Here is a 24,960-nt window from a genome sequence, read left to right as displayed (position 1 = left end):
CTGCACGGGGGCTGGGTGGGAGCTGGCGGGGTGCGGCCGCTGGGGGAAGGCTGCAGCCGGGTGGGCAGAGGACTGGGAGGCCGAGCAGAGTGGGGCGGAGGAGGCTGCTGACGGGAGTGTGTCCACCAAGCTCGCCCCGCCATCCCCAAGGGGCTGAACTAGTACCGTGCCCCGAGGCGCTACTGTGGCTGACACGGCCACGTCACAGGCAGCAAATGGCGTTTTATTAAAAAATAAAGGCAAGTGGGCCCCTCCCCTTGACCTTTCTTTTGGGGGAAGGAGACTTTTCTAATGAAAAGGAAGAATTTGCCCGTGTGGCCACGGAGCCCAGCATGGCCCTGAAGGGCGCCCACCCCAGCCGGCCGGCAGCTGCCCAGGGGGGCCCGGCCCCGGGCAGACCTGCTGTCCCTCCCGCACCTGGGATGGAAGGTGGGCCGCTCCACTTACTGCTGACAGGAGCGTCCCACTGGGACAGCACGGTTTTCAGAGTCCGAGTCCACCTGCCGGTAGCTCCCCCACCCCCTGGGAAATGCCTGGGCCCCCTGGCCAAGCACTGGCAGGCCCTCCGGGAGGTCTGGGCAGGTCCCTGGGCTGGGCCGCAAGGACCTTAGGTCTCACAGGGGAGCAGGGCTCTTGGGCTCAGGAGCCGGGCCACCGAGGTGCGAGTCTGGGCTTGGCCACCTCCTACTGTGGGGCCCGAGCCAGCCGCCCCCACTGTTCCTTCAGCTCCTCCAGGCAGGACTGTGCCCCCCAGCTGGGTCCCTCGCACTCGCAGCTGCCCGGGAGGCCCTCCGGAGCACAGGGCTGCTGGACGGCTAAGCACGACGGGGGAGGGAGGGGAGGAGCCAGGTGAACAGAAAAGCCGGAGAGTTTCAGAGACACAGAAGACTTATTTAAAAAGTAGAAAACGTGAGAAAGGAGAACCGCGGCCCTCGGTGAGCCAGAGGGAGGGCAGCAGGGCGACCACGAGGCTGCGGCCATGCTGTCCCATGTGGCAGCTGAGGGCCAGGCGTGACTACGTTAAAGCAATTCCAGTTGAAATCCAGTTCCCTGGTCTCACGGCCAACTTTAAGCACCTGGCAGCCCCCTGTGACTACTGCCTGCCGTGGTGGACAGCGCAGAATGGAACGTTTCCGTGGTCGCAGAAAGTTCTATCAGACCTCACTGACTGACAGGAAGAGGCCAGAAGGATGTCCCTGGCCTCGTGGGGCTGGATGGGTGTGAATCTCAAGCATCCCTTGAGTGTGGCCACCCTGCCGCTGGGCTGGACTCCTGTCCCCACCAGGAGACTGAGAGGGGGCCCCAGGGAAACGTGGGGGCTCTGGGACTGCTCTCCTCGGGGGCTGGCCCTGGGACGAGGTGGGGTGGGTGTCAGGGCAGCGGGCGAGGAACAGTTCCCCAGGATGCAAAAGCTCCCCACGAGGCCGAGGCCCGGCTCAACCGCCTCTTCTTCACAGATGCAGGAACAGAGCTGCCCGGGGTGGGGTGCACAGGCCAGAGCGAGAGGCCCCGAAAAGCAAATTAACAGTAGGAGACAGAGAGCAGGCAAAGAAGGGGGCCTGGGCAGGCAGAGGCCGCGGGCGCAGGAGAACACGGCCCTCGCCAACCCCCACCCCTCTCCCGCTCCATTCTGCACACTCCGGGGGTCTGTGAGCCACGTGCTTCCTGGGCAGAGCCCAGCCTGCTCACCTGGGTCAAAGGTGGCAGAGGGCTTGAGGGCGGCCGCGGCCAGCCTGGCCATCATGGGCGAGATGAGGCCCTTGCTCGCGGAGATCCTCTCCATGATGGAGCCGGGTGGCACGGGGACGGAGGTGGCAGCCGCCGGGGCTGAGTCGCCGGCTCCCGAGGCGGCCAGAGTGGGGGTGTCAGCGGCCGCGGAGGCAGCCGCCCCCGACGACATGGCGCCCAGGAGGCCGGGGGTGCCCACAGGCAGGGAGGTGCTGCTCCGACCCGGCAGGATGGGGAAGTAGGGGGCGGCGGTGGGCAGGCCCGCGTTGGAGAGAGCCAGCGCCAGCGGGATGGATGCAGGCAGGCCCTGGGACAGCAGCCCGGGGATCTTGCTGTTGGGAGGCTTGGCGGTGCTGGGCACGGCCTCGGTGGCGGTGGCAGTGGCGGCGGCGGCGGCGGCCAGGGAGGCGGAGGACTGCTGGCTGGTCGGGGAGGCGCTCAGGCTGGAGTTCTTGCTGCTCAAGGCCGAGAAGTCGACCAGGTCGTCGTTGCTCGACTCCTCGTGCTCCGTGTCCTTGGAGCTCAGCAGCGAGGATGGCAGCCCCAGCACGCCCGAGGAGCGGACGTGCCTGCGCTCGTGCTTGCGCTTGTGGGAGGTCATCTGGCTGGTGGAGGTGAAGGTGAAGCCGCAGCCGGCGCGGATGCAGTGGAAATGGTTGGTGGCCTTGCTGTACACGCAGCCCTCGTACCTGCACTCCTCGTACTTGTAGAATTTCTTGAAGCCATCCTTGGCGTACGCGTCATCCTTGATGTGGTAGCTCTTGTGCTTCTCGATGTCACACTTGTTCTTGAAGGTGAACGTGCAGCCGGGGCGCCTGGACGGGACACGGGGAGCCTGTGGCAGGGCCCAGGCGGGCACCCAGAGGAGCTTCTGGGCGGCCCCCCGCCCATGCCCCGAGCCGTCAGCCCCATGGCCCGTCCCCATCCCTCCCCGCGGGCCCGTCCCCATCCCCATCCCCACGGCCGGTCCCTGTCCCTCCCCGCGGCCTGGCCGGCCCTGCTCACCTGCAGTGGAAATGAGTGGTCTTCTGCCCGTAGAACTGGCAGTCAGCCGTGCCACAGTCCTCGGTGGCTCGGAAGCGCTGGAAGCCATCGTTGATGAGCTGGGTGTTCTTCTTGTGGAAGTTCTCGTGGGTCATCACGTCTGACGTGCTCGTGTACACCTTGTTACAGCCCACCTGCAGGGCAGACTGGCCGTCAGGGGGACGGAGGCCGGGCAACCCTGGGCCACAGTCAGAGGCCGACCTCCCTCCTCGGGGCAGCACCGGCCCCGCAAACATCCATCCAGGCAGTGGAAAGCCTCTCGCACCCCCCAGCCCTCCTGGCTTGGCCTCTGCCGAGGGCTGAGTTGCCTTCGGGTCTCTGGACACCTGCTGGCACAGGTGCGGCGGTCCTGTCCCACAGGAGGTGAGTTCAGGGTCCTACTCTGTGGCTCTACTTCCAAAGCCCCCGGCAGTGGGCAGGGCCAGACCTGGGGGCCTAGTGGTCACCTTCAGCCCAGGATTAGTGGACAGTTGCTGGCACGGGGCCCTCCCCACCCCACCCCAGCTGGGCCAAGGCAGGCAACGTTGCCATATTGAGTAAAAACCAGTGGAATCTGAGCACTCTTGAAGGCTGGGCTATGCCAGTGTCTGCACCATCTCAGGGCCCGGAGAGCAAGCCCCCCTCTCCTCCCGGCCCCGGCTGTTCCACGGAGCCCATAACAACCCCCTGACAAATACCGGGGGAGGCGCGCCGGCTGCTATTTGCAACCCCAAGTCGCTCCCCCTGGACCTGACACCTTGAAAAAGCCCAGACTCTGCGTGGCATTAAAACAGAGAATTAAACAAAAACCTCCTCAGGAACCATTTGCAATTCTGCTCTTGGTGTTAAAGCCTGAAAAATGTCGGTCTGTATAAACAGCTCCCTGAATTTCACCCGCACCAAGTATGGCCATGGGGACAGCCCCGCCCTGGCCCGCCAGCCACTGCCCCCGCCTGCGCCCCCCGTGCCGGGCCAGGAGACAGGGAGGCCCCTCGCCAGAGGCCGTGTCCCCCACTGCGCCCCCACCCTGGCCGCCCTGCCCTGGGAGTGCAAGGGGCACCTGCATGCAGTGGTAGTGGGTGCTCTTCCCGTTGAGGTGGCAGCCGTGGTAGTAGACGCTGCAGTCGTCCAGCGGGCTGAAGCGCATGAAGCCATGCTGGAGGGAGTTGTCGCGTTTCTTGTGCATGTTGTAGTGTCGGATCACATCCTGCTTGCTCGTGAACCTCTGTGGGAGACAGCTGTGTGGGTGGGGGCTGGGCCAGCCACCTGCCCCGAGCACTGGGCCTCGCTCTCCCCCCGTAAGCACTCCTGCTCCCAGAGGGCCCCAGGCCAGCACAGGGCACCAGACACGGAGCAATTCAGAGGGTTCCGGAGCCACGGACCCGGCCCTGACCTCCCGCCAGGCTCCCAGTGGTCACGCCCAGGAGCAGAGAAGCCGAATCAGGCCGGGCCCCTCAGACACAGGCTCCAATGGCTGAGAACTCAGGTTGCCCGGCACCATGCAGGGGCCGTGCCAGCTTGGGCTCCTTGGTGAGCCAGAGGGGACAGCCCGCACTCCTCTCTCATTGACCCGCCCCGTGCTCCTCAGGGGAGGCCCTGACCCTAAGTCACAGTCTGAGCCTCAGGGTTATCCTGTTAGATGGGGCAGGACTACCGCCCTCATGAGGACACCAGGAGGGGTCAGGTAAGGTGCCAACGCCTGCTGGCCCGGCCCTGGGGCCGGGCAGGCTCCCCAGGAGGGGAGCTCCAATTACCATCCCAGGGATGCAGATGGCTCCAGATCCCATCAGATGCCTATTCAGCTGCTAGATTTCTGGGTTCTCTGCCTGCTTGAGTTAAGCTCAGGCAGCCTGAGTGGAACCGAGCACCCCCATCCCGCTTCTGAGGAGCCCCTCTCAGGGGCAGGGGCTGGGCGGGCACCCACTGGGTCCTACCTGGTAGTTACACTCAGGGTCCAGGCAATGGTAGTGTTCTCGGTACTGGTAGGCGCAGTGGATGTGGCCGCAGTGCTGACTGCCCGAGAACCTGCAGGGAGGACGGTGAGCTCAGGCCTCTCCGGGCAGCAGCCCCAGGAGGACTCTTCCCAGGCCCCTGGCCAGAGCAGCCAAGAAATTCTTTGTCCATTCGCTGGGACAGGGCCCCTGGGAAACAAGGAGCTCTGGGGCAGAGGAGGGGTGGGTAGTCCGTGGGGTCAAGTGTCAGAAACCTGAGGAGGCCAGGGGGAGTGACTGCTCCTGCGGGGAATCCTCGAGCCACTGAACTGCAGACCTGTCTCCCTGTCCTGGGAATGAGGGCCCACTGAGGCACAAGGGCCTAGCACCAAGGTGGAAAGGAAGAAGCTGGGGCGGGCCAGAGGTCAGAGCAGAGACAGGCGCAGAGGCCTGGGGCAGACGGGCAGTGAGGCCCTGCTGCCTATCCTGCAGGTGCCACCCGTTGGCCCCCCGGGTGCTAAGCCAGGTGCTGGAGATGCAGGCTGGGAGGGCCCGGCTGCTGAGAGGCGTTAAAGCCTCTCTCTGTCCTGGGCTTTCCTGACACTTGAAACAGCCCAGGGTTATGAATTTTTAAAGCACAGCATCTGTTCGGCTTCCTGCGGCAGGGAGCGTGCTCTCCAGCCGACTCCGCAGCCAGGAGCCCCACGCTGCCTGGTCGCTGCCCGCCGCCCAGGAAACCCCGTGCCTTGCCCGGACCCCGAGGCTGCGGGGGCATGCATGTGTCTTGGTGACGGCTGCTCTGGGGAGAGCCCACAACCAGGAGAAGGCTGGCCTCAGACTGCAGGGCAGGGGCGGACACCCCCACTTGCAAACACACATTTACATCGAAGCTGCCAAACGGGCCATCTGCTGAGGCCCTAATAATAATGATAATAATAATAATAGAACAGAGCAAAGCTAAAAAGACAGGGAGGGATGGGAAGAACCTAGAAGGTCAGGAGAAAGACGAGGCCGGGAGTGGCCCCTGCCCTGTGCCGCCTGGTCAGAAGCCGGCCCTCGGCGGCCTGACTTGGGGAGTCTGCGGAGGGGAGGTGCTTCACCTGCCTTAAAAATGTTCAGGAGCGGGTCTGGAGTCGGGTGGTGAGGATCAAGGCCTGGCCCAGGGAGCACACTGAGGCCGGAGAGGACACCCGCCCATACCCCCCACGCCCTTCTGCGCTGGCCCGCATCCCACCGGGGCTCTGTGTCCACTGCGGTGGGACCCTGGGCTCACCTGCGACCAGGCCCTGCCGAGGGCTTGAGGGCGTGCGGCCCAGACCACGTCAAGGGGGCAGACCCCAAGGGGCTCTGAGAGTGGGAGCAGACAGACCCTCGGGTGATCTGAGGGCATGAGTGCAGGGGAGAAGCAGCAGGCCCCCCGGACTGGCCGTCACACGCACCTACGGTCCCACAGGCCCCAGGCTTCCTGGCACCACCCCACCTTCTCTCCAGGGCAGTCTCCGCCCCCAGGGGCCTACCTGGCGATATATTTCTGGTAAATGTTTACATCTTCGGTGACAGCTGGTTTATCTGTGGGCAATCCATTCCTGGCGAGAGACACAGGGCATAGCCGATTAGCGGAGGGTAGCCTCACGCCCCGGGAGCGGCTGGGGGCAGCTCCCTGCCCTGGGGCCCTGGGGCCCTGGGGCCCTGGCCCTTCCTTCTCTTGCTCTGTGTCCTGAGGCTCCTCCTCAGTCGTGGGCCTGATGGGCGTCCAGCGGGCTAGGAAGCCCTGAAGCTGGGGCCTGGCCCCCGTTGCATGCTGGGAAGCCCCCAAGGGAAGGGGCGAGAGCATGTGCCAAGCACAAGCAGTTAGCCGGTCAGAAACCTGCTCCCCCAGCTCCAAGGCCAGCGGGTAGCTCCCTAGGTCAACTCCTAGGATTTGAGCTCTGCCTCAAGTGGGGGTGGGGTGGGGAGGCCCTCTCCCAGCCCCACACAACTGAGCCACAGGTAATTTTACCATTGCCTGGTGGGTAGCAATGAGTGTGGCCAGCCCCACCCCAGACTCCTGCCTTCTCAGGCTGCCTTCCCCAGGGCCCAGGCTTTCAACCTGGGAGCCAAGGTCACCAGGGTGGAGCCAGAGCCCCTAACTCAGACCTGGGCTGCCACAGCCCCCTTCAAGGCTGCCTCTGAGGCAGAGAGCGCCTGTCACTGGCAAATGGGGGTCACAATAGTGCCCGGCGTGTGTGTCAGCAGATGAGCACATGCACAGAAGCATGCGGTATGTGAGAGCGAGTGTGCACGCAGCAAGACGTCCAGTCCACACCCCGGGCATGAGCGAGTGTGTGTCTGTGTGTGGATGGGAACCTGAGCGTATGTTAACCGGGGTGCGTGCTGGACATGCGTAAGGTAGGACGGGCTTCGGAGACAGAGACGTGGGCCTCCCGTCCTGGCGACCCTAGGCCCGGGCCCGGGCTTGGGATGGGGGGGTGCCTTACTTGACGGTGGAGACAGTCCCCGTGGTGATGGAGTCTGTTTTGGAGAAGGTCGACTTCAGGTACTCGGGAGTGTTGAAAGGCAGGGAGGCAGGTGGCTCAGGTCCCGGCCCGGGGGCGCTGGGAGCGCTGGGCATGCTGGGGAGGGACGCAGGAGCCAGGCTGGGGGTGGGCGGAGCCTTGGCGGGACCTGGTTTCTGGATGGCTCTGACATCGTACTTGGAGGGGCGCCCCACCTTGCCGGTCTTGAAGGCGATGGCCCCGCCCATGTCGGGGCTGCCCTCCCCGGGCTTGAAGAGGTGTAGGTATTTGACATTCTCCAGGTCGTACTTGGATGGCTTCTTGTAGGTGCTCCCGTTCTGGGGCCGCAGGTTCTCGCCTGTCTTCAGTTTCTGGATGAAGAAGTCGTACTTGGAGGCGCGGGCCACCAGGCCCTGCATGGGGACACTGCTGTGGGAGGGCAGGGGCAGGATGGTGGCCTTGGTCTCCAGGTGAGCTGTGCTGCTGGGCAGCCGCAGGCCGGGCAGGGGCCCCACCACCTCCTTGCCCGCCCGCTCCTCGGCCTTGCTGCTGTGGGCCGGCCAAGAGAGCTGCTCGCCGGCCTTGAGCTTGCGGATGTACTCCTCGTATTTGGAGAAGCGTGCCCGCTTGCTGAGGGCGTCCTCGGAGGCGGGAAGCACGGAGGAGGTGGCCACCTCGGGGGTGGAGCCCGCGTGCAGCTTCTCGAAGCTGATCTTCCTGGCCAGCTCGTCCCTCGTGTTCTGGTCGTCGTAGCCGAACATGCCAAGGAACTCGGTCATGGTGGAGGCGGCGTAGTCTCGGAGCGAGGAGGCCTCTCCTGTGGCATGGGGAGAGCCAGTCACCCCTGGGAGGCGGCAGGGTCACCAAGGGGTGGGGGGCACCCCTCCCATGAGCCGCCACCCACAGAGGGAGGAGGCTGGCATGGGGAGGGGGCGGAGCACGACATGATCTATGGACATTTGGCTCACTTGTTAGGTTTTACGACTCTTAAATTAATTTGTTTAAAAAAAAAGTAATTAATACCGGGGTAAAATAAAACGAGTTCATCAATGCCAGGAAAATCAATTTCCTAAATGTTCTGGCCGATGGCTTTTCAGTACATTAAACAAAGTTTCATAAATGTCTCCTCTCTCTCGCCTTGGCCTAATATGAAAGAGAAGTCACTTTACTGGAAGTAAGGCCAGATCCCAACCTGCCTCCAGGGCTGGGGTGACACTGGGGCTGGGGACAGGAGGGAAATGGGGCGGCGGGCAGTCGGGGGGAACCCCGGGGGCAGACACGGTCGGGACGGGACTGGCTGAGCCCACCTGCATGGAGGACTCTCCCGGACCCCCCAGGTGGACACGCAGCCCCTCGTCCCCGGAGGTGGAGGGCCTGCCCCAGCCTCCCCAGGAGCTGGCCTCTTGCCTCCCCACCAGCCCCCCCCCCCCCCAGTTGCTGAGGGCCCCAGGCAACAGGGCTGAGGGGGCAGGAGCCCTGCCAGCGCCTTCACCCAGACTCACTCGGGGCTGCTCGCCCCAGGGGAGGGTCACGCTGTGGGGAACCCTACAAGCCTCCTCCCGTCATCCTGGAGCTCCGGGTACGGAAGGTCACCCTGGGGAGAGGGTTGGGGCCTGAGATGCTGGCCTTGCCAGCCCTGGCCGCGGACTGACTGCAGCCTCACCGAGATCCTGGAGCGACATCCCCTCTGGGACATGAGCAAACACATGTGCACACACCCTGGCCACCCTCGAAGGTCCACAAACCACCCCAGACCCTACATGCGTCTCCCAGGATGAGTCTCATGATGGAGGCAAGACGACCCCATTCTGCCAGGGGGGTTCCTATGGAGACCTGCCTCCTTGTGCACACAGCACACGTGTGGGGCCCCGGTGTACACAGGTGTGCTCACTCCCGTGCAGACACTGACACCTCCTATGTGCCATGCCCAGCATGGGGGGCAGGCGTGCATGGGGGAGAGGCCCCCGTAGGCCTCAGGGACATGCGTGTTTCCTCCACAGTCGCCTGAGCCAGCAAAGCAGGGCGCGCTCAGAGCAGCAGGACCCCAGGCTGCAAGTCCTTAGGGCTCCACAGGGGAGGGCGCAGCCCACGAAAGGCTGGGAAGCCCAGGACCTGTGGGGGTCACCTCCTGACCTGCATCCCAGCCCATGGGGTCTATTGAGGAGAGGACAGTCGCAGGCAGCACCTGGCACTCCAGGTGGGCAGATGGCTATTCCATGGAGCCGGGTGGCTGGGGTGGGGGCGCCGACCTGCCTTCAGGCCACGTGGGGCTAGGGGCCCGGCCTGGGAGGAGTGGGCGCTGGCTGCGAGAGTCAGTGGTTCAGGGACCAGGGAAAGGGGCTAAAAATAGCAGGAGGCAGCTGGCCCTCACTATATATGGCAGAGAGGAAGCTCAGAAGGGCAGGCGGCTCAGAGGAGGGAGGGGGCCCGGCGGGGGTCTGGGGCAGCCCGGAGGCCTGCGCGTGAGTGAGCCCCCAGCCCGAGGAGGGGCCTGCGCCTGGTGGGCGGCCAGGGCTCCGGCGGCTTCTCCCTGGTGCCCGGGGCGGACCGGACGGGGTCTCAGGGCGCCTCCAGCCTGGGGAGCAGCGCCGGGGGCAGTTCCAGCCCAGCCCCTATGTCCCAGCTGTCCTCCTGGGGAGAGCGAGGCCAGCAGCCGGGCAGAGCGGGGCCCCGACGGACCGCGGCCGGTCCCCGTCCCTCCCTCCCCTCTGGCTCAGCACAATCACCTTGTGTCTGGGAACGGCAAGGGCTTTTCCTATCAGAGGAAACTGAAGGTCACACTTTTCCTCATTGATCTTGCAATGTTTGTTAATTACTCTGTCACTGATGTGGCGAAGGATAATTAAACAGCTCTGTTTATATCTTATATGCATAATTATGTGGCTGCGCAGGGCTCCCCGCGCAGGGAGGAGATGCGCCCCTCGCTGCAGGGGAAGGGGTCGGGGAGCAGGCAGGGGAGCTCGGGGCCCCCCGCACAGGCCTGAGGGAGGCTGGGAGCCAGAGCCCGGACCCCGGACCCAGGGTTCCACCCTAGCGCTGGTGATCCCTGTCCCCCCGAGGCTGCAGGCCCTCCCCGTGCAGTGGAAGGAGCTCCGGGCAGCTCTGAGTCTAAGGACAAGGAGGCAGTGGAGGGCCGGGCCTCGGCCACCTGGTGGGAAGAGGTCAGCCAAAGGAGCATGCCCGGGGCAGGTGGGTGTAATGGGATATGCACACTGGCCGGCTGGGGCCATCCTGCGGCCCCTGTGCCCCAGCCCGAGGTCCCGCAGGAGGCAGCCAGTGTCCCTGGGAAGGGGATGGCTTCCGGGAGAGGGCTGGGGCGGGTGGGCGAGCAGGCCCAGCCTGGAGCTCCGCTCTGAGCTCCTAGGGCTCACCAGCCCCCACAGGCTCCCCTGATGCAGGTGTGGGCACCGCAGTCTGTCCTCATCCGTCGCTTCCCCGGACCCACTGTGCGCACGGCCGCCCCCAGCCCGCGCACACCTGGGAAGCTGCGCTCCGCCCCTAGCAAGTCTCCCCTGTTCTTGCCGTGGCCCCAGGATCCCCCCCTCTCCCGCTGGGCACCCCACGGCGTCATGCCCTCTGCCCCTCCAACCACCAGCCCGGCCGGCCAACACCTACCTGAGGCCTGCTTGGTGGCGGGGCCGCTGTCGTCCTTGGAGGCCGCGCCATCGGACTCCTTCTCCTCCGCCACGGCGCTGCCATCCTTGGGGGGCTCCTCGCCGTGGTCCTCCTCGTCGCTGCAGCCCTGGGGCTGCACCATGTAGACGCCCTCGGGGGGCAGCTCCAGGCCCTCACGGACGATCCGCCCCAGGCCAGGTGCGGGCACGGGCTCCTCGCTGTACTCGCCGTTGACCCACTTCTCGATCACCGCGCGCCTCTTGTCCTCCTCACTGCGGGCACCCCGGGCCACGCCGGCCTCCCGGTCCCGCAGCCGCAGCGGGCTGCCCTCGGCCTGGGGGCCCGCGTCCGCCGCCTTCTCCACCACCACCTGGCGGCTCAGCTTGGCGCAGATGGCGTTCAGCTTCAGGCCGCCTTTGCGCTTGGCCGCCATCGCGGGCTTGCCTGCGGGCGGGTCGGTGCACCGGGTGCCTTCAGCTGCGGGCGTGGATGGAGGGGTCAGAGCCCAGCCCTCCGGGAGCACCCCCCACCCCCTGACCCCGGGGCCCTGCAGCCTGCCTGTCCCCCCCAGCCCGTGAGCCCCAGGGGCCTGGCTCGCCCTGCGCCCTGTGCTCCGGGCCCCGCACCAGGGCGGGCGTGTGCGAGGAGGCTCAAGGACACACCAACGGCCCATCTTCCACCACAAGGGGCTGGCTCCTCCTGAGCACCTGGTTCCTGGAAGCCCATCCTACGCCCGTTCCCTAAACTCCTCTTCCGAGAGGCAGGCCAGGTGTGATCCCAGGCAGAGGAGGGGACACGCAAGGACCCTGAGGCACGCACGCAGGCCTGCTCTAGCCGTGAGCCCGCCGCCCCGTGAGCCGCCCCGCGCCAGCCTCCTGCCTTCTGGCCCGGCCACAGGTGGCTGGCACCCTCCCCACCTGAGCATCTCAGGTACCAGAGCCAGTGCCCGGGCCCCACCGACTCCCACCTCTGCTCCGCAGACAGCCCCGAGGTCTCCTCCAGCTCCCCCAGCCACCCGGGCCCTCTGAAGGCCTCTGTTTTTCCTCAGTCCCGTCCTCTCTGGCCATTTCCTGTCCCCAAGCCTCAGCGAGGGCCGTTCAAGGGCAGAGCACCTCATGGTCCCGGGAGAGCCACCCATCCCTGTCCGGGGACCTCACTCGGTGTCCTCGGGGCCTGGCCAACTCTGGGAAGCCCATTCCCAGCCTGGAGAAGCTGCAGCTGGAGCAGGCTGGGGTTCCTCAGACCCCACGGAGGGCACGAAAGCTGTAGCGTTGGTGCCTAAGTCCCGAACGTGACCCCTAACTAGGCTGCCCGGGGTCTTGGCGCCTCCTCACGGCTGCCGAGTGGGGTGCCCAGGCCCTGGGGTCGCGGGTGCACAGCAGACCCACTGACTGACCACACACCTGGGACCTGCCACAAAGACCAAGGGTGGACACACGTACACATTTGTGTCTGTCTTCTGTCCTGCACCTCTCTGTCACTTAGCCCCGATGTGTGCCAGCCCCTGCGGTGGGCCCGGCAGACAGGCTCAGCCACCCCACAGGGGGCCCGCTGGCCTCTCGCGTGTCCCTCAGCGGAGGAACGGGCACGTCTGAGTCTCCACCCATAGTGGTCAAAAGGTCGAGTGAGGGCAGGGGCTCTGCTCCCAGGGCCGAGGGCTACGGGGCTTCCCTCTGATGGGTCAATGCCCTGAAAACCCCCACACCTGGAAGCCCCCGGAAGGCCCCCCGCCCAGATGGGCTGGCCACACTGCCCGCCCACAGGAAACCGGCTTGTACGCACGGGTGCTTGTACGATGCCCGGGAGCCAGACGTGCCCGAAGCCGGCTGCCTGCACAGAGCCCGGTCGGCGACCCAGCCCAGGGAGGCAGAGAAGGCTCCATTGGGCTCTCAGCCTTGCCCAGGCCAGGGGCCCACTCTACTAGTACGCCCGATCTCCAGGTGCGTGCTGCCCACACCCGGGCCTCCAAGCACTGACGCGGCTCTTCTTCGAAGCTCAGTGACGGGTCCCCTAGTCACACCAGCCCCGACCCCTGGTCCAGTCGCCAGGCTTCCTGCAGCAGACCTACAGGCAGCGGGCCTCACCTGGGCCCCTTCGCCCTGCCCCGGTGGGGAGGGGAGGGGGGAGTCGGGGAGCCTGCTCTATTTTTACCAGGAGGAGGTAAGCAGCCAAGTGTGTATGGCAGACAGCAAATGGATCTATAAATATTTATCCCAAGGAAGAGGGAAGCAGAAGCTCCCAGGGCTGCACTTGCTGCTGGTGACACCCCCTCCCTGGGCTCCCACCCATCCTGGAGCCTCCCGCCACTGGGGCCCACCCAGTCCAGCCCACCCTCTCCTGGTCTCCGCCGCGGGCCCGGCTCTGTCCCTCCTGGGCCCCCACCAGCTGTGATGCAGCTGTGAGCCCAGGGCCCACCCCCAGCCCGCAGGCCCCTTTGCTCCGCCTACACCCCCCACACCTGCCCTCCAGCTGCTGCTCTGCCCCAGCCCACCTGCCTTCCAGATGCTGCCCTCCCTCTGACTCTACTGCTGGTCCCGGGGGTAGAGGTGGAGAAGGCATGTGGGTCTGGGGTGCAGGGCAGGAGGCAGAGGCCAGGGCAGTGGGAGGGAGTATGAAAGAGCGAAGGTCCAAGCCGCCTGCCCACCCGCCTTCCGGCCTACTCCGTGGAGTCCTTCTCCCCTGCCCCCCATCAGGGCCCTGGGACATACAGACTACCCCCCTCGTGGTCTGACCCCAGGCTCCTGGCCATGTAAACATTCCCCCGACTTTCTTCCCTAAAATATAAACGCCGTGGCCAGGCCTCAATGGGAGGAAGCCATCCGTCCCCGGCCCTGTCACTGCCCCCTTTCATCTCCTTCCCGCCACCAGCCTGCCCGCTGCTCTATTTACACTGGACACTTCCTCTGGGAACAATACTGCCCAGGAGGCAGGCTTGGGCCAGAGGGTGGGAAGGCGAGGGGACTCCTGCGCTGCTTACTCAGGGACGGGCTCCAGAAAGGAGACAAGGGGCAGCTGCGGGGGCCCAGTCCAGCCCCGGGAAAGAGCGGCCAGGCCCTGCAGCCAGGCCACAGGCCCAGGGCCTCTCCTGGCCTCTAGCCTCTGGCCCCGTGGGGTGAGCCTTCGGAGGTGGCACGGCACCAGGGCACAGCCTGGCTCTCCCCCTTGCCAGCTCAGGGCCCTGGGCAGGCTCTCTCCCCGTGAAAGAGCCGCAGTAACTGTCGGGGGGAGGATCCCGGCACACGAGGACCTGGGAGAGGGCGGCTGAGCCCTGGAGGGCCGAGCCAGCAGGTGCAGTGCACATCCAGGCAGGCGATCCCAAGACCTGGAAACCTCATCTGGTCCAGAAGAGAAAGGGGAGAGCAGAGAGGCTGGGGCCCTGGGGGGGTGGGGGCAGGCTGCCCACTCAGCAACAAACGGCCCCTCCCAGCTCCCGGGGTCTCCAAGCTCCACCAGACCACCTGCAAGCAGCTCTCCTGGCGGCAGGCAGGGGGACAGAACCCGGAGCCCCCGGTACATCCCTGGGGTCCTATCTCAGGCTGTGCCTCGTGGTGACCCAGTGAGGCAGGTGCCGCCATCATCCCACTCGATACACGAGGCCACCGATCCTGGAGCCGCGAAGACGCCCCAGAGCCTGGGCTCACAAGGGCCGCAGGCTGAGCGAGGCGCCAGGGCTGCCACTGTGTCGTCAGCTCAGGCTCCTGGGTGGGCTGCAGAAGTCCCAGGCCTCTCGGCCCCGTGGCCCCCTCACCCTCACTCCTGGTTCCCACAACATGGAGCCCCCTAAAGTGTTAACTGAGATGGGTAAAATGGTGCAGCAGATTGCTACAATAAATAATTTACTGATATTTATAAATATTCAAATCAGCCAGCTTCAGAAATCCAATGACGGGAGGGCCTCGGGAGGAAGGCCCGTTATGGCAGGAATCTCATCACTCCCTCCACAGGCTGAGGAGGCCAGGGCTCCTGCCAGCTGCGGGGGGGACGGGGGCTCCTGGGGCTGCACCTGGGCCCTGGCCCCTGATCTCTGGGGACTAAGGGGGTGGGGGCAGCTGGAACCACCGTGCCTGGGCTGCCCGTGCTCAAGGGGAGAAGCCTGGGGTCTCAGGCTGCTGGTCCCGCCTTGGGGGGAGCCCCTGGGAGCTGGGCAGGCCTGGCACCCCCGCCCCCGCCCCCCCCGCCCCATGAGTAATGTGTTTCGGGGCCGGGCGGCCTGTCAGCTACCAGGCTCCGGGTGCTTTATGGGCCCTGCCTGGTGGCTCTGAACTCCCTGGTAGGAAATAAAGTTCTCCCTCTGCGTCCCTTCTAAACATTTCACTCAGTGGAAACGGTGTTTAAGAAAAATGAGGACATATTTCTTCCTAAGGATGCAGTGTCCCCTTTGGGCAGCCTAACGCCCACTGTACAGCGGGGGGGGGCAGGGGCCAGGCACCCATCCCCCGGGCTGCGGGTGCTCCGGGGCCCACCTGCCCGCGGCCACGCAGCTCCAGGGCCACAGACGCCGCCAGGCTCGAGTGGCAGGGCAGCTGGCACCCTCTGAGTACTTCCGCCGTGCCAGGGATCGCCCTGGGCACCTCACGGTGTCGCCTCCCTGACCCCCGACAGCCCAGGAGGCTTCTGACCTGTCCCCACGTCCAGACGAGGAAGCAGAGCCCGGCAAGCCTGGCAACTGCCTCCGGTCGCCCAGGGTCAGCGCTGCAACTGGACTCCCACGGGGCTCGGGTGTCCAAGGTCACGGTCCAGCACCCCCACGGCCAGGGGATGGGTGCCTCCATTCTCACGGCCTCCCAATCACCGGGGCGGCAACGCTGCAGCCTCCACCCTGTCATCCCTGAGAACTTGCACCTGCCAGGCCACACGCCCCGGCTTCGGGGGGATGTGTCTGCGTCCACTCAACACGAGCTCCCTGTGCCGGCAGGGCCCTGGGCTTATCCTCAGGACACCCTGTGAGCAAGACAGACAAACAGACCGTCCGGGTTCCCGCCATCGCCGCCAGCTCAGATCTGGACCAGGGGGCAGATGTTCAAGTCAGTTCAAGCACCAGCACTGTCTGCGAGTCCAGGAGCCACAGGGGCAGCGAGTCTGGGGAGTGAGGAGGGGTCCCTAGAGACCGTGCTGCATCCCCTGCCCCCCAGCCCCCTGATCGTCCCTCCCATCTCTCTCCTCGCCCCCACTGCCAGCTTGTTTTGTGTTCATCGCTTGGTCCCCCATCTTCTCCAGCTGTGACTCCCACCCCCCGCCAGGACCTGTCCCCTAGGAAAGAGGGTCCTTCTGTCTTGGGCCTGAGCCCACCCCCAGCTCGGAACAGAAGGGCCGCCCGGCTTTCGGCTTTCGCAGGTGGGAGCAGAGGCTACGGCTCCCCAGGGCTCTCGACCACGCCCCCTGGTCCCCAACAGCTCTGAGACGGGAAGTGGGGGGGCCCCGGCCGCTGAGCCCTACTCGCCCCCCTTTGTTTATTTATTTATTATGATTTTTTAGTCCAGTTAAAAGGTTTACTATCCAGACGCGTCTAAGTGGCCTCACTTAGCGTAAGTAACTCTATAAATCAGGGGAACTGTTAGCATCCACCGCACAGGCTGGCTATCAATCTCCCCCAGGTCACAGCCAAACAGGAAGGGGAGAAAAAAAGAGCTACCACCCAGGGGAGATTTAAAACACACACACGGCGCACACACAGACCGAGCACGCGCATACACTCGGGCGTCTCTGTATTTGTACAATCATGTTATAAGTTACACGTGCACATGCAGAGCGGCCCGGAAACTGGCCCTGCTGCCTGTGGTTGTGGTAACAGAGCCCAAATGGGGCTCCTGCGGCCCAGAGGGAGTCGGAGCCCGAGGGAGGGGGCTCCACTCGCTGGGTCCCCACCACTCCACTCTCCGTGGCCTCTGCGCCTGCAAACCCGGAGGACGGTGCTCCCCACTTTGCTGTGTGGAGGTGAGCGCTCAGCAGGGAGATGCAGGGGACCCAGCAGGGGGGCAGTCCCGGCCACGCCCCCGACACACAGGGGACTCCAGGAGGGTGGCACCATTCCGGACTGACCGGCCGCCTCAGAGGGAGCCAAGGCCAGGAGAGTGGCCAGAGCTGCCGCCCAGGCGGCCTCGGGGTGCTCCCACCTCTTCACCCCAGCAGGTGTGGCCCCGCATGTGGCCGCGAGGACACAGGCCCCAAAGGCTGCAGGCTGCAGGCCTCCCGTGTGGACCCTGAGTGGGGGGACGGCCGGCCGGCCCACGTCTCCCACCTCGCCCCGAGGCCTCACCCGCCCGCCTGCCCGCCGCATCTCCCGTGAACTCTATTTCTCTTTCCTCTCTGAAAACAACTGAGCTGTAAATACTGTTTAACCTTCTCCCCCCCTCCCCCCACCCCCTCCCCTCCGCACTATAAAAACACAAATATGCCATAACTCAGCTGGCCCGGCCGCCCAGCCTCCAACATGCCCCGCGCCCGGGCCTCTCAGGAAGGTCATTACAAACGACTTTCCGATTCACTGCTCCTGAAATAATTTTGTGTATTAAAACCTGAATCTGCACTTTCTGGGGCCGAAAGCCTCGCTTAAGTATGGCGGGTGTCCTTGGGACGGACAGTGATCCTTCACTTGCCAGCCCGCTCCAGCCCTCCGCCCGCCAGCCCGCCCCCCTCCCTGGGCCCAATCTGTTTTCAAAGTGTGTCTGTCCTTTATTAAATTGTTTTCTTTTCCACATTATCAGTTGCCATGGAGACCTCATCTCTCGGATTATTTGAATTTCATTATATCTATTGATTTGGGAGCATTTCATCTTTTTTATTGTTTTTCTGTCAATTTTCAAAACGAATAACCATCTAATTTGCGTCAGTGCTGATTATGTTTGTCCCTCAATAGAGGTCGGCAGCTGCGCTGGGGAAACAAATCAATGAAAAACCATCATAAAACTCCCCACTCCAGTCTCCGGGATGTGTGGGTGACATTCCACGCCTGTGAGAGACACACTCATCAGCTCCAAGTTCAGCTACGGTGGCAGCGGCTCCGCTCCACGTCCGCCTCCTCTGGCCTTAATATTTAATTTCGCGATTTGGGGCATTATTAGTGGTGTTTTTATTAGTGACTGTGCATGTGAGTGTTTGGTGGTGGGCCGGCTGTTCCGTTAATTTGTGGGTGAGGCTGGGAAAGCCCAGAGGAGGGCAGGGCGGACGGCGCTGGGGGTGCGGTGGGAAGTGGGAGAAGCAGGAGGGGAGCCCCGAGGGGGTGGGGGGGGGACGGGGGAGGGCCCGGGAACAGGAGGACCAGCTCAGGGGCCAGAAAAGCGGGGGTCGCGGGAGGAGGACCGATAGAAGGGGAGGAAAAGAGGGAATTCAAATTGCTTACTTTGTTGGTTTTTTTTAAATAATTTATGCAATTTTAAGCATTTATGTATAAATTTTTTAATAAGCCACCCTGGAGCAGGATGGCCATTAACATCCCAACGTCCTTCTGTCCAATGGGCTGGCTGAGAGGATCAATTTCTGAGAGTACTTTCCCTTTTTTATGACATGATAAAATGCTTTTAAAGCAACTTACACAAATATGGAAATTTTTTTTTTCTTTTTTTCCCTGTCCCCTCTCCCTTCCCCTAACAGCCTTCTCACCCGCCAGGGAGGGGTGTGTGTGCACGGGCGCGTGGCTAGGCGGGCGGGCACACACTCGCACACGCACTCGCACACACATGCTTGTGCCCCTCCCACTCCCTCTCCTGCTGCGGGGGGGCTGGCAGGGAGACAGCCCCAGTTCTAACTGGAACTGGCCGCCTGTCCTTCTAACAAGGGCATAAACTTTCATTACCCATGCACGCAGTCAAAGACAATTTAGGGAAACGCGCTGCTCGGAAAAGGAAAACCTCAGCGATTCGTGACCTACGCCGCCGCCGCCATCTGGGGGGCTCTCGTCTCCAGCTCCAGGGAGTTGGGGCCCTGAACCTCTGGCCCTGCCCACCGCGGGGTGGGGGGCCTCAGGGCAGCCGGCAGAGGGAGGGCAGAGGGAGGGCAGGGGCCCTGCCCTGGCTGGCCGAGAGCACCCGGGCGGGCCAGCCAGGGGACAGGCCCCCTCGTGCTCTCCCCCCACACCCCCTCACTAGCCCCACCGGCCACGGGCCCTTGAGGGCAGGCACAGGGCTCGTGCCTTTCTGACACCCAGTGCTGGCACAGAGCAGAAGCTCGGCTCTGCAGATGAATGGACGGACGGTTGGATGGAAGGACTGAGCGAAGACACAGTTAGGAAACCAGGCCCAGATGCCCTCAGGCCCCAGCAGGACACCGGCGATGCTGGGGAAGGCTCCCTCTCCAGGTATCACCGGCCCTGCAAGGGGGCCTGGGGCAGGTGTGCCTCTGGGTACAGAGGATGGGGGCACTGGAGTGAGGAGACAGTGGGTGGTGGGGGGGGGACAGCCTGGCCGCCACCCTCCCCTGGGCCTGAGCCCCAACTCCCCGAAGAGGACAAGCGTCCTACGCCCTTACTGCCGGGTCCCCTCCACCCTGCAGCCCCTCCTCCTGATGGGCAGCAGAGGGGACGATCCTGCAGCCTCCGCCGCCTTGCCGTCTGGGGACAGTGCCTGCCCCCCCACCCCTGTACCACGCTCGGGCACCGGGACTGTGGCAGCTTCCAGATCAGACAAATCGACACGAGGAACTCGGTCCTCTAACAGCTCGCCACTTGTAAGAACCTAGTTAGGTCTGTGCCCGGGCCTCGGTGTCCTCGTCTGAAACAGGACTGCTGAAAGAATGGCGTCGAGGGACGTGTCTGCAGGGAACAAGTGGGGCCTGCCCAGACAGCAACTGTGGGCGGGGAGGGGGAAGGCGCTTCCTCCGGGACCAGAGTCCAGCCTCCCCGAGATCTAGGATCTCCCTAGATCTCCCACAGCCCCGCTCTCTCCTTGGGCCATCAGCTGTCCGGGTGACTGAGACCCGAATGCCCGCGCCTGTGCCCTCGCCCCAGAGCATCTCCTGGGAGGCGTCCCTGGCCCCGGTGAGCCTGACCCTCGGCAGAGCAGAAGCGCGCCTCCGTGGCCTTGGGGGCAGCAGCCAGACAGCACCCCTGCAGTAGCCGGGCCACCCCAGCCCGCGGTGGGGACCCAAGGGGAGCCCACCCTCCCCTTCTTCTGTGTTCAGATCCCCACCCCACCCCCCAAACTGTCATTAAAATAACAAGTTTCTGTTACAATCTAAACATTCCCACATCGCATAAAGGGTTATATTACACCCGAGTCACTCCCGGGCCCGTGTTTGCACAGAAAAGCTCACGGCAGGTCCCCCCTCCTGACGAAGTGACTTATTAAAGTTTAAACAGTAATTAACAGAACAATAAAAATAAAGGGATGTTTGGGGAGTCATAGCGCACACAGGGTTTTTGGCAGTGCCAGCAGTTTTTCAGTGCCCTATGCTGGCAGCAAACTGCGACTGTGAAGCCAGGGGGGACGGAGGACGGGCAGGGACTGGGCCAGGCGGCTTCAGGCCCAAAGGGTGAGGAAGCACGGGGCGCAGGGGGGACCCCCGGAGATGCGGGGCGGGTGCAGGGCGGCAGGAGGCACCGCCCGGTGGCTGAGGCTCTGTGGGCCTGAGCACTTCCGAGAGCCCAGCCCCAGATGGGGGAGCGCCGTGGGCATCACCAGGCCTGCCGTTTGGGATTCCTGGGCCTGGCCCGCAGTTCCCGCCCCCCCAGCTTCTCCCCCGGATCCTGTGCTGGGGCACCTGGCACCCCTGGCTGCTGCGCCCACCACAGGGACTCGGGGAAGACAGTTCCCTCTGCCCGCTGTGGCGGGGCTACCAGCCAGCCCCAGCATGCCAGGCCCCACCTCAAGGGAGGAAGCAGGGAGCCAGGGAGGGACCCCACTGGTGGGGCTGCTCATCACACGGGGCCTGGGGAGCCAGGCCTGGAGCGCGGGTCCAGGGCCGAGCCGGTCATCCTTCACACCGTCTGGTTCTCCCCGCACAGGCTCAGGCACCTGACTGCAGGGGATGGCGGAGGCCGGGGACAGCGGAGGCCCGGGATGAGCCCGGGAGGAGGACAGGCTCCACCGGCCCCAAGAGCCTGGGGGGCCGAGGAGGAAGGGACAGCATCTTCAGTTCAGGTTCTTCCCACCAGGGCAGGGCAAAGGGCCAACTTGGGGACAGTGAGGGCCGTGAGAGCCACTCCTCCCCTCCACCTCCTGCCACCTCAACCTGCGCAGGCCCTCCTGGGGATGTAAGTTCTCCTGTCACCTCTCTCCACCTCGGTGTCTGGCCTCAGTGGCCTGGACCAGCTTGGAGCCCAGAAACCAGCCCCTGGCCCGGGGAGGGCAGCCCCTCGGGGGCCCCGGCACAGGCTCCCAGGCTGGTTCTCCACATCACAGCTGCAGGGGGTGATGTGAGCAGCTGCAAGCCACACGTGGAGGTGAGGCGCTGGGCCGGGGCCAGACACGCTCTCCAGCCCCGTGTCTCCTGGGATCTGGTTCCTGGGCAGCTGCCAGGCACACAGGGAAGGGACTCTGGCTCTGGTGCCCAGCCATGCCCCTGCCTTTCGCCACACTCCTGCAGGCACAGCCCGGGGAGTACTGGCCCACGCGACCTCAGTGCCGCCTGGCTCTAGGCACGGGACGGCCCTGAAGATGTGGAGCAGAGCTCCCTTCCCCCTCTTTCCTGGGCAGAGTTCTTTGGGGCTCCACCCCCTGCCCCAAGATGAGTGACTCACAGTGCCAAGAGAGTGGAGGGCCAGGCAGATTCAGCTGAACAAGGGGGCAGGTGATGCTTCCTTGGGGAGCCAGACTGGAAGGAGGTCAGGGGCTCAACCCTCCTGCAGCTGGAGGAGGCCCCCTGAGTCACCCAGTGCCAAAGCTGGGGTGGGGGTGCGGAGACACACTCAGGGTTAGGATAAGGACTGACGGGAGGAGGGCAGGTGGGGACAGCAGGCCCCTAACAGGTGTGCTCTAACGTGGGCAAACTGCTGCTCGTCCTAGAACCCTCCACCTTCTCCCCTGTCCCGGGGGCGTGGCAAGGAGCTCTTGCTGGACTAGGAGCTCCCAAGGGTGGCAGCGATCAGGGCACATGTCCTAGATTTGCAAAGAACTTTAGAGCTGGAGGGGAGCTGAGGCCCAGGACGTTGGGAGACTCGAAGCCCAAGTCACTAAGGCATCAGGACCAGACACATCCGGAGCCTCAGCTCCCACCGGGGCCCTCTCGTGACCAGATCAAACTGCCAATTTATGCTTCAAAGGGGAACTTTCTGTAGCCCGTTGGCCCCAAACCCCACAAGGGTTCCCTGCTGGAAAAGCTTCAACCCCACACTGGCCCATCTAGGCAAGGACCCCAAAGGGCTCTAAAGCACGCTTCCAGGGTACAGGGCCTGAAACTGAGGCTCCCACTGCTGGAGGGTCTGTGGCCCAGCTCACCCGCTTGAAAGGGGCAGGACGTGTGGGTGGGTGACTACACGAGGGAGAGGGTGTGGGATGCAGGGCAGGAGTGCGCGTATTGGGAGGGAGGGGACGTTCCTTTTGCAGAGATTGAGACTCCCAGGACTTGTGAGTTGTGCTGCGAAGGGGCAAGCAGGGCAGACCAGCATTCTGGGATTCAGAGGAAGGGTCTGGACAAGAGACAGCCCCAGGAGGGAAGGCGAGGATGGCAGCAGGTGGCAGAGGGATGCCCTGCCGGACGCTGCCACCCCACCCTCCCTACGGCCCATCTCCACAATCCCCTTGCTAAGGCCGCCAACGACACGAGGGGACTAATTTAGGAGTATTTTTGAAACTGTGGCCCTGGTGGAGGGGTTTAGCAGTTGTCAGCCATCTGGAGTAAGGAATTACTGTCACCTCCCTGATCCTATAGCCCTAAACCCAAAGCTGGTTACCCGCTGGAGGGGGAGGCAGCAGGTGGGTGGGGCGGGGCCCCCTCCCAGGGAGGTGCCCACAGGCCCAGAAGCCCCTCCCTTGCCCTAGGAGGGGGCCTGCGGCTGGGGAGGGGGGCCCGGGAGCCCAGGGTCTTCTGTGCTCTGTGCCCACTCGGGCTCCCCCGCCCGCTCACGCACGCTCACTCTCTGGGCCGCGCCGGCTCGCGCAGGGGCCGTCAGGTAAATTAGATCTGAAAGCTGACAATTTCTGACCATATTTCCTTGATTATTTCAAACAAATGCACAGCAGCCGCTGTAAGGAGATTAAAGTGACATAAACGTCCCGAGTGGGAGGGGGGAGGGCAGAGGATTCAGGTCACCCCCATCCGTCCCCCGCCTGACAGACGCTATATCGCTATCCAATCCAATAAAAAATCCCCCCCTTTTGCTTTAATTAATTTTACAGCTAGCTTGCTTAATTACTTTCAATCAAAATCCTCCTGCCATCGCAAAATTAGAGATGGTTGAGCTCCATTAGCCTAAATTCTTCATTTCCATATAGAAAAGAGGCTGTCTGCATCGCCAGCCTGGGCCCCTGGCAGGACAGACGCCCGTCTGCCCGCCCGCTGCCAGCCCGCTCGCTCCTGGCCCACGCTCCGTGGCTGTCTCTGGCCTGTGCATTCCCCCGTCCTGCTCCACCACTGCTCCTGGGGGCACACGCCCCATGACTCACGGGGGCCTGCGGAGCCAGAGCCAGGCTGGACGACCCGGACCAGGACCCGCTGCTCCTGGCTGGAGGAATGGCCCATCCTGGGACCTGGCGTTCTTGCTCAGGGGCCCCTGCTGCTCCCCTGGGGAGCCTGGTCCCCTGGCCGCCCAGGCCCCCCCGAGCCCCGAGCGGACAGTTCTGGTCCTCTGCCTCACCCCTCCTCAGCAAGCGGGGCTCCTAGGGACACGGGAGTCCTTCCAGCCTGGCACTCAGGCCCCGGCCAGTGCAGACCCCCAGAACCCACATCACCCGGGTCCCCTCTCTGCTGTTGCCTGGGCTGAGAGCCTGCGCGCTGAGTGGCTCCAGGGCCAGCTGTCTGGATGGTGCTGACGGGCAACGCGGCAGCCCCCACAGACCCTGGTGTTCTCCAGGGGGCCCCACGTGGGCCCCTCCTCGTCCTCTCATGTCCCTGGTTCCCAGCCTGCAACAGCTGCTCCTCCACCCCCAGCCCGGGGTCGGGTGGGTGGCGGCTCTGGGCTCCGTCCACATCCTGTGCCTGCGCCGGCTCTCTTCTCCTCCTCTCCACCTGCCTCCTCCTCGCAGCCCCCAACCCCAACTCCGGAAGCTCCACTTCACGTTTTCCACGCTACAGCCCCGAGTGTCACCACAGGGTCCGGCCCAACCTGGGCTCCAGCTGATTAAGGATCTGCAACAGGATGTGGGGATTACAGGAAAACCTGGCTCCGGATCTACAGGGGCAGGGGGCCAAGTCCTGGCCCTGGGACTCCCCTCCCCTCCCCTCCCACTGCTGCCTGCCACCTCCTTCTCAGCTGCCAGGGGCCCAGGGAGGCTGAGCCTCAGGGTCCTTACCAGGGTCTTGGCTGGACTCTGACAAGTGAATGACACTGGGTGGCATCGGGGGACCCAGCCCATTCTGGCAGAAGGGCAGGATCAGGGTGCAGCGGGGAAGGGAAGTTATGGCTGAAGTCTACCCTGGACCCTTTAATGGGGACAGGAAGCTAACCTGGTCCTCCCCGGGACTGGACCGGATGGAGGCTGGGCGTCCTGGGGCTGACCTGTGGGCAAAGGCAGAGCCAGGTGGGGCAGGCCTGGAGAGGCCCTCCTAGGCAGCAGGCCTTACCCAAAGGCCCAAAGGCTGTGGGTGTGAGGCCAGCTCGGGTGGGGCAGGGAATGGGAACCTGGACCTCCAGAGCCTGGCTTCCCGGGCGTCAGGGGCCCAGCGCTCTGTCTACTGGTGCCTCACTGGTCTTGCTCTCAGGGTCGGCCCACTTTCTCCTCTTCTGGGGCCCAGGTGAGGTTCTCAAACACATCCCCAGGAGCTATTGGCAGACACTTCCCGGGGTCCCACTGGCCCTAGGGACTCGGGGAGCATGGTTTCAGGTGTCAGACGGCCCAAGTCTACTGGGGAAGACACACCAGCACCACTGAAGGCACAGGAGGGAGGCCAGCTGTGAGTTCCGGGAGGGCCTCCCGGAGGCCAGCAGGTACAGGAGGTAAAGAGGGGTAGCAAGCAGAGGCACAGACGCGCCAGGCCCCAGCCGGGCTCCGCGGCTCCAGCTCCGGCTCCCGCTGCAGCGCGGCCCTCCACGCCAGTCGGCAAGCTCTCTCCTGCCCCCCTCTTGAGTGAGTCATCGG

General features: G+C 64.4%; 1 protein-coding gene and 1 long non-coding RNA gene across 7 annotated transcripts in view; one reads left to right on the top strand and one right to left on the bottom strand.

Annotated features, from left to right (window-relative positions):
• Window positions 1-24,960, bottom strand: part of CASZ1 (castor zinc finger 1) — a 140,961-nt gene that overhangs the window by 13,893 nt on the left and 102,108 nt on the right. For all 6 annotated transcript variants that reach the window (XM_025451121.3, XM_025451120.3, XM_025451122.3 and 3 more), the window contains 7 exons: window positions 10,793-11,269; window positions 7,160-7,994; window positions 6,200-6,268; window positions 4,686-4,776; window positions 3,812-3,976; window positions 2,734-2,906; window positions 1,690-2,543 (listed from right to left, as the gene is read on the bottom strand). In XM_025451121.3, the coding sequence (XP_025306906.3) occupies window positions 1,690-2,543; window positions 2,734-2,906; window positions 3,812-3,976; window positions 4,686-4,776; window positions 6,200-6,268; window positions 7,160-7,994; window positions 10,793-11,269 (2,664 nt within the window). The remainder of the gene's footprint in view (window positions 1-1,689; window positions 2,544-2,733; window positions 2,907-3,811; window positions 3,977-4,685; window positions 4,777-6,199; window positions 6,269-7,159; window positions 7,995-10,792; window positions 11,270-24,960) is intronic.
• Window positions 17,481-19,958, top strand: LOC112662592 (uncharacterized). The gene is made up of 2 exons (XR_003138672.3): window positions 17,481-19,085; window positions 19,280-19,958. It is a non-coding gene; the product is annotated as an uncharacterized LOC112662592 (long non-coding RNA).

Source organism: Canis lupus, chromosome 2 (assembly GCF_003254725.2).
Source record: "Canis lupus dingo isolate Sandy chromosome 2, ASM325472v2, whole genome shotgun sequence".
NCBI classification, from domain to species: domain Eukaryota; kingdom Metazoa; phylum Chordata; class Mammalia; order Carnivora; family Canidae; genus Canis; species Canis lupus.
Note: the sequence above shows the minus strand (reverse complement) of the source record. Positions and strands in the feature narration are given on the sequence as shown.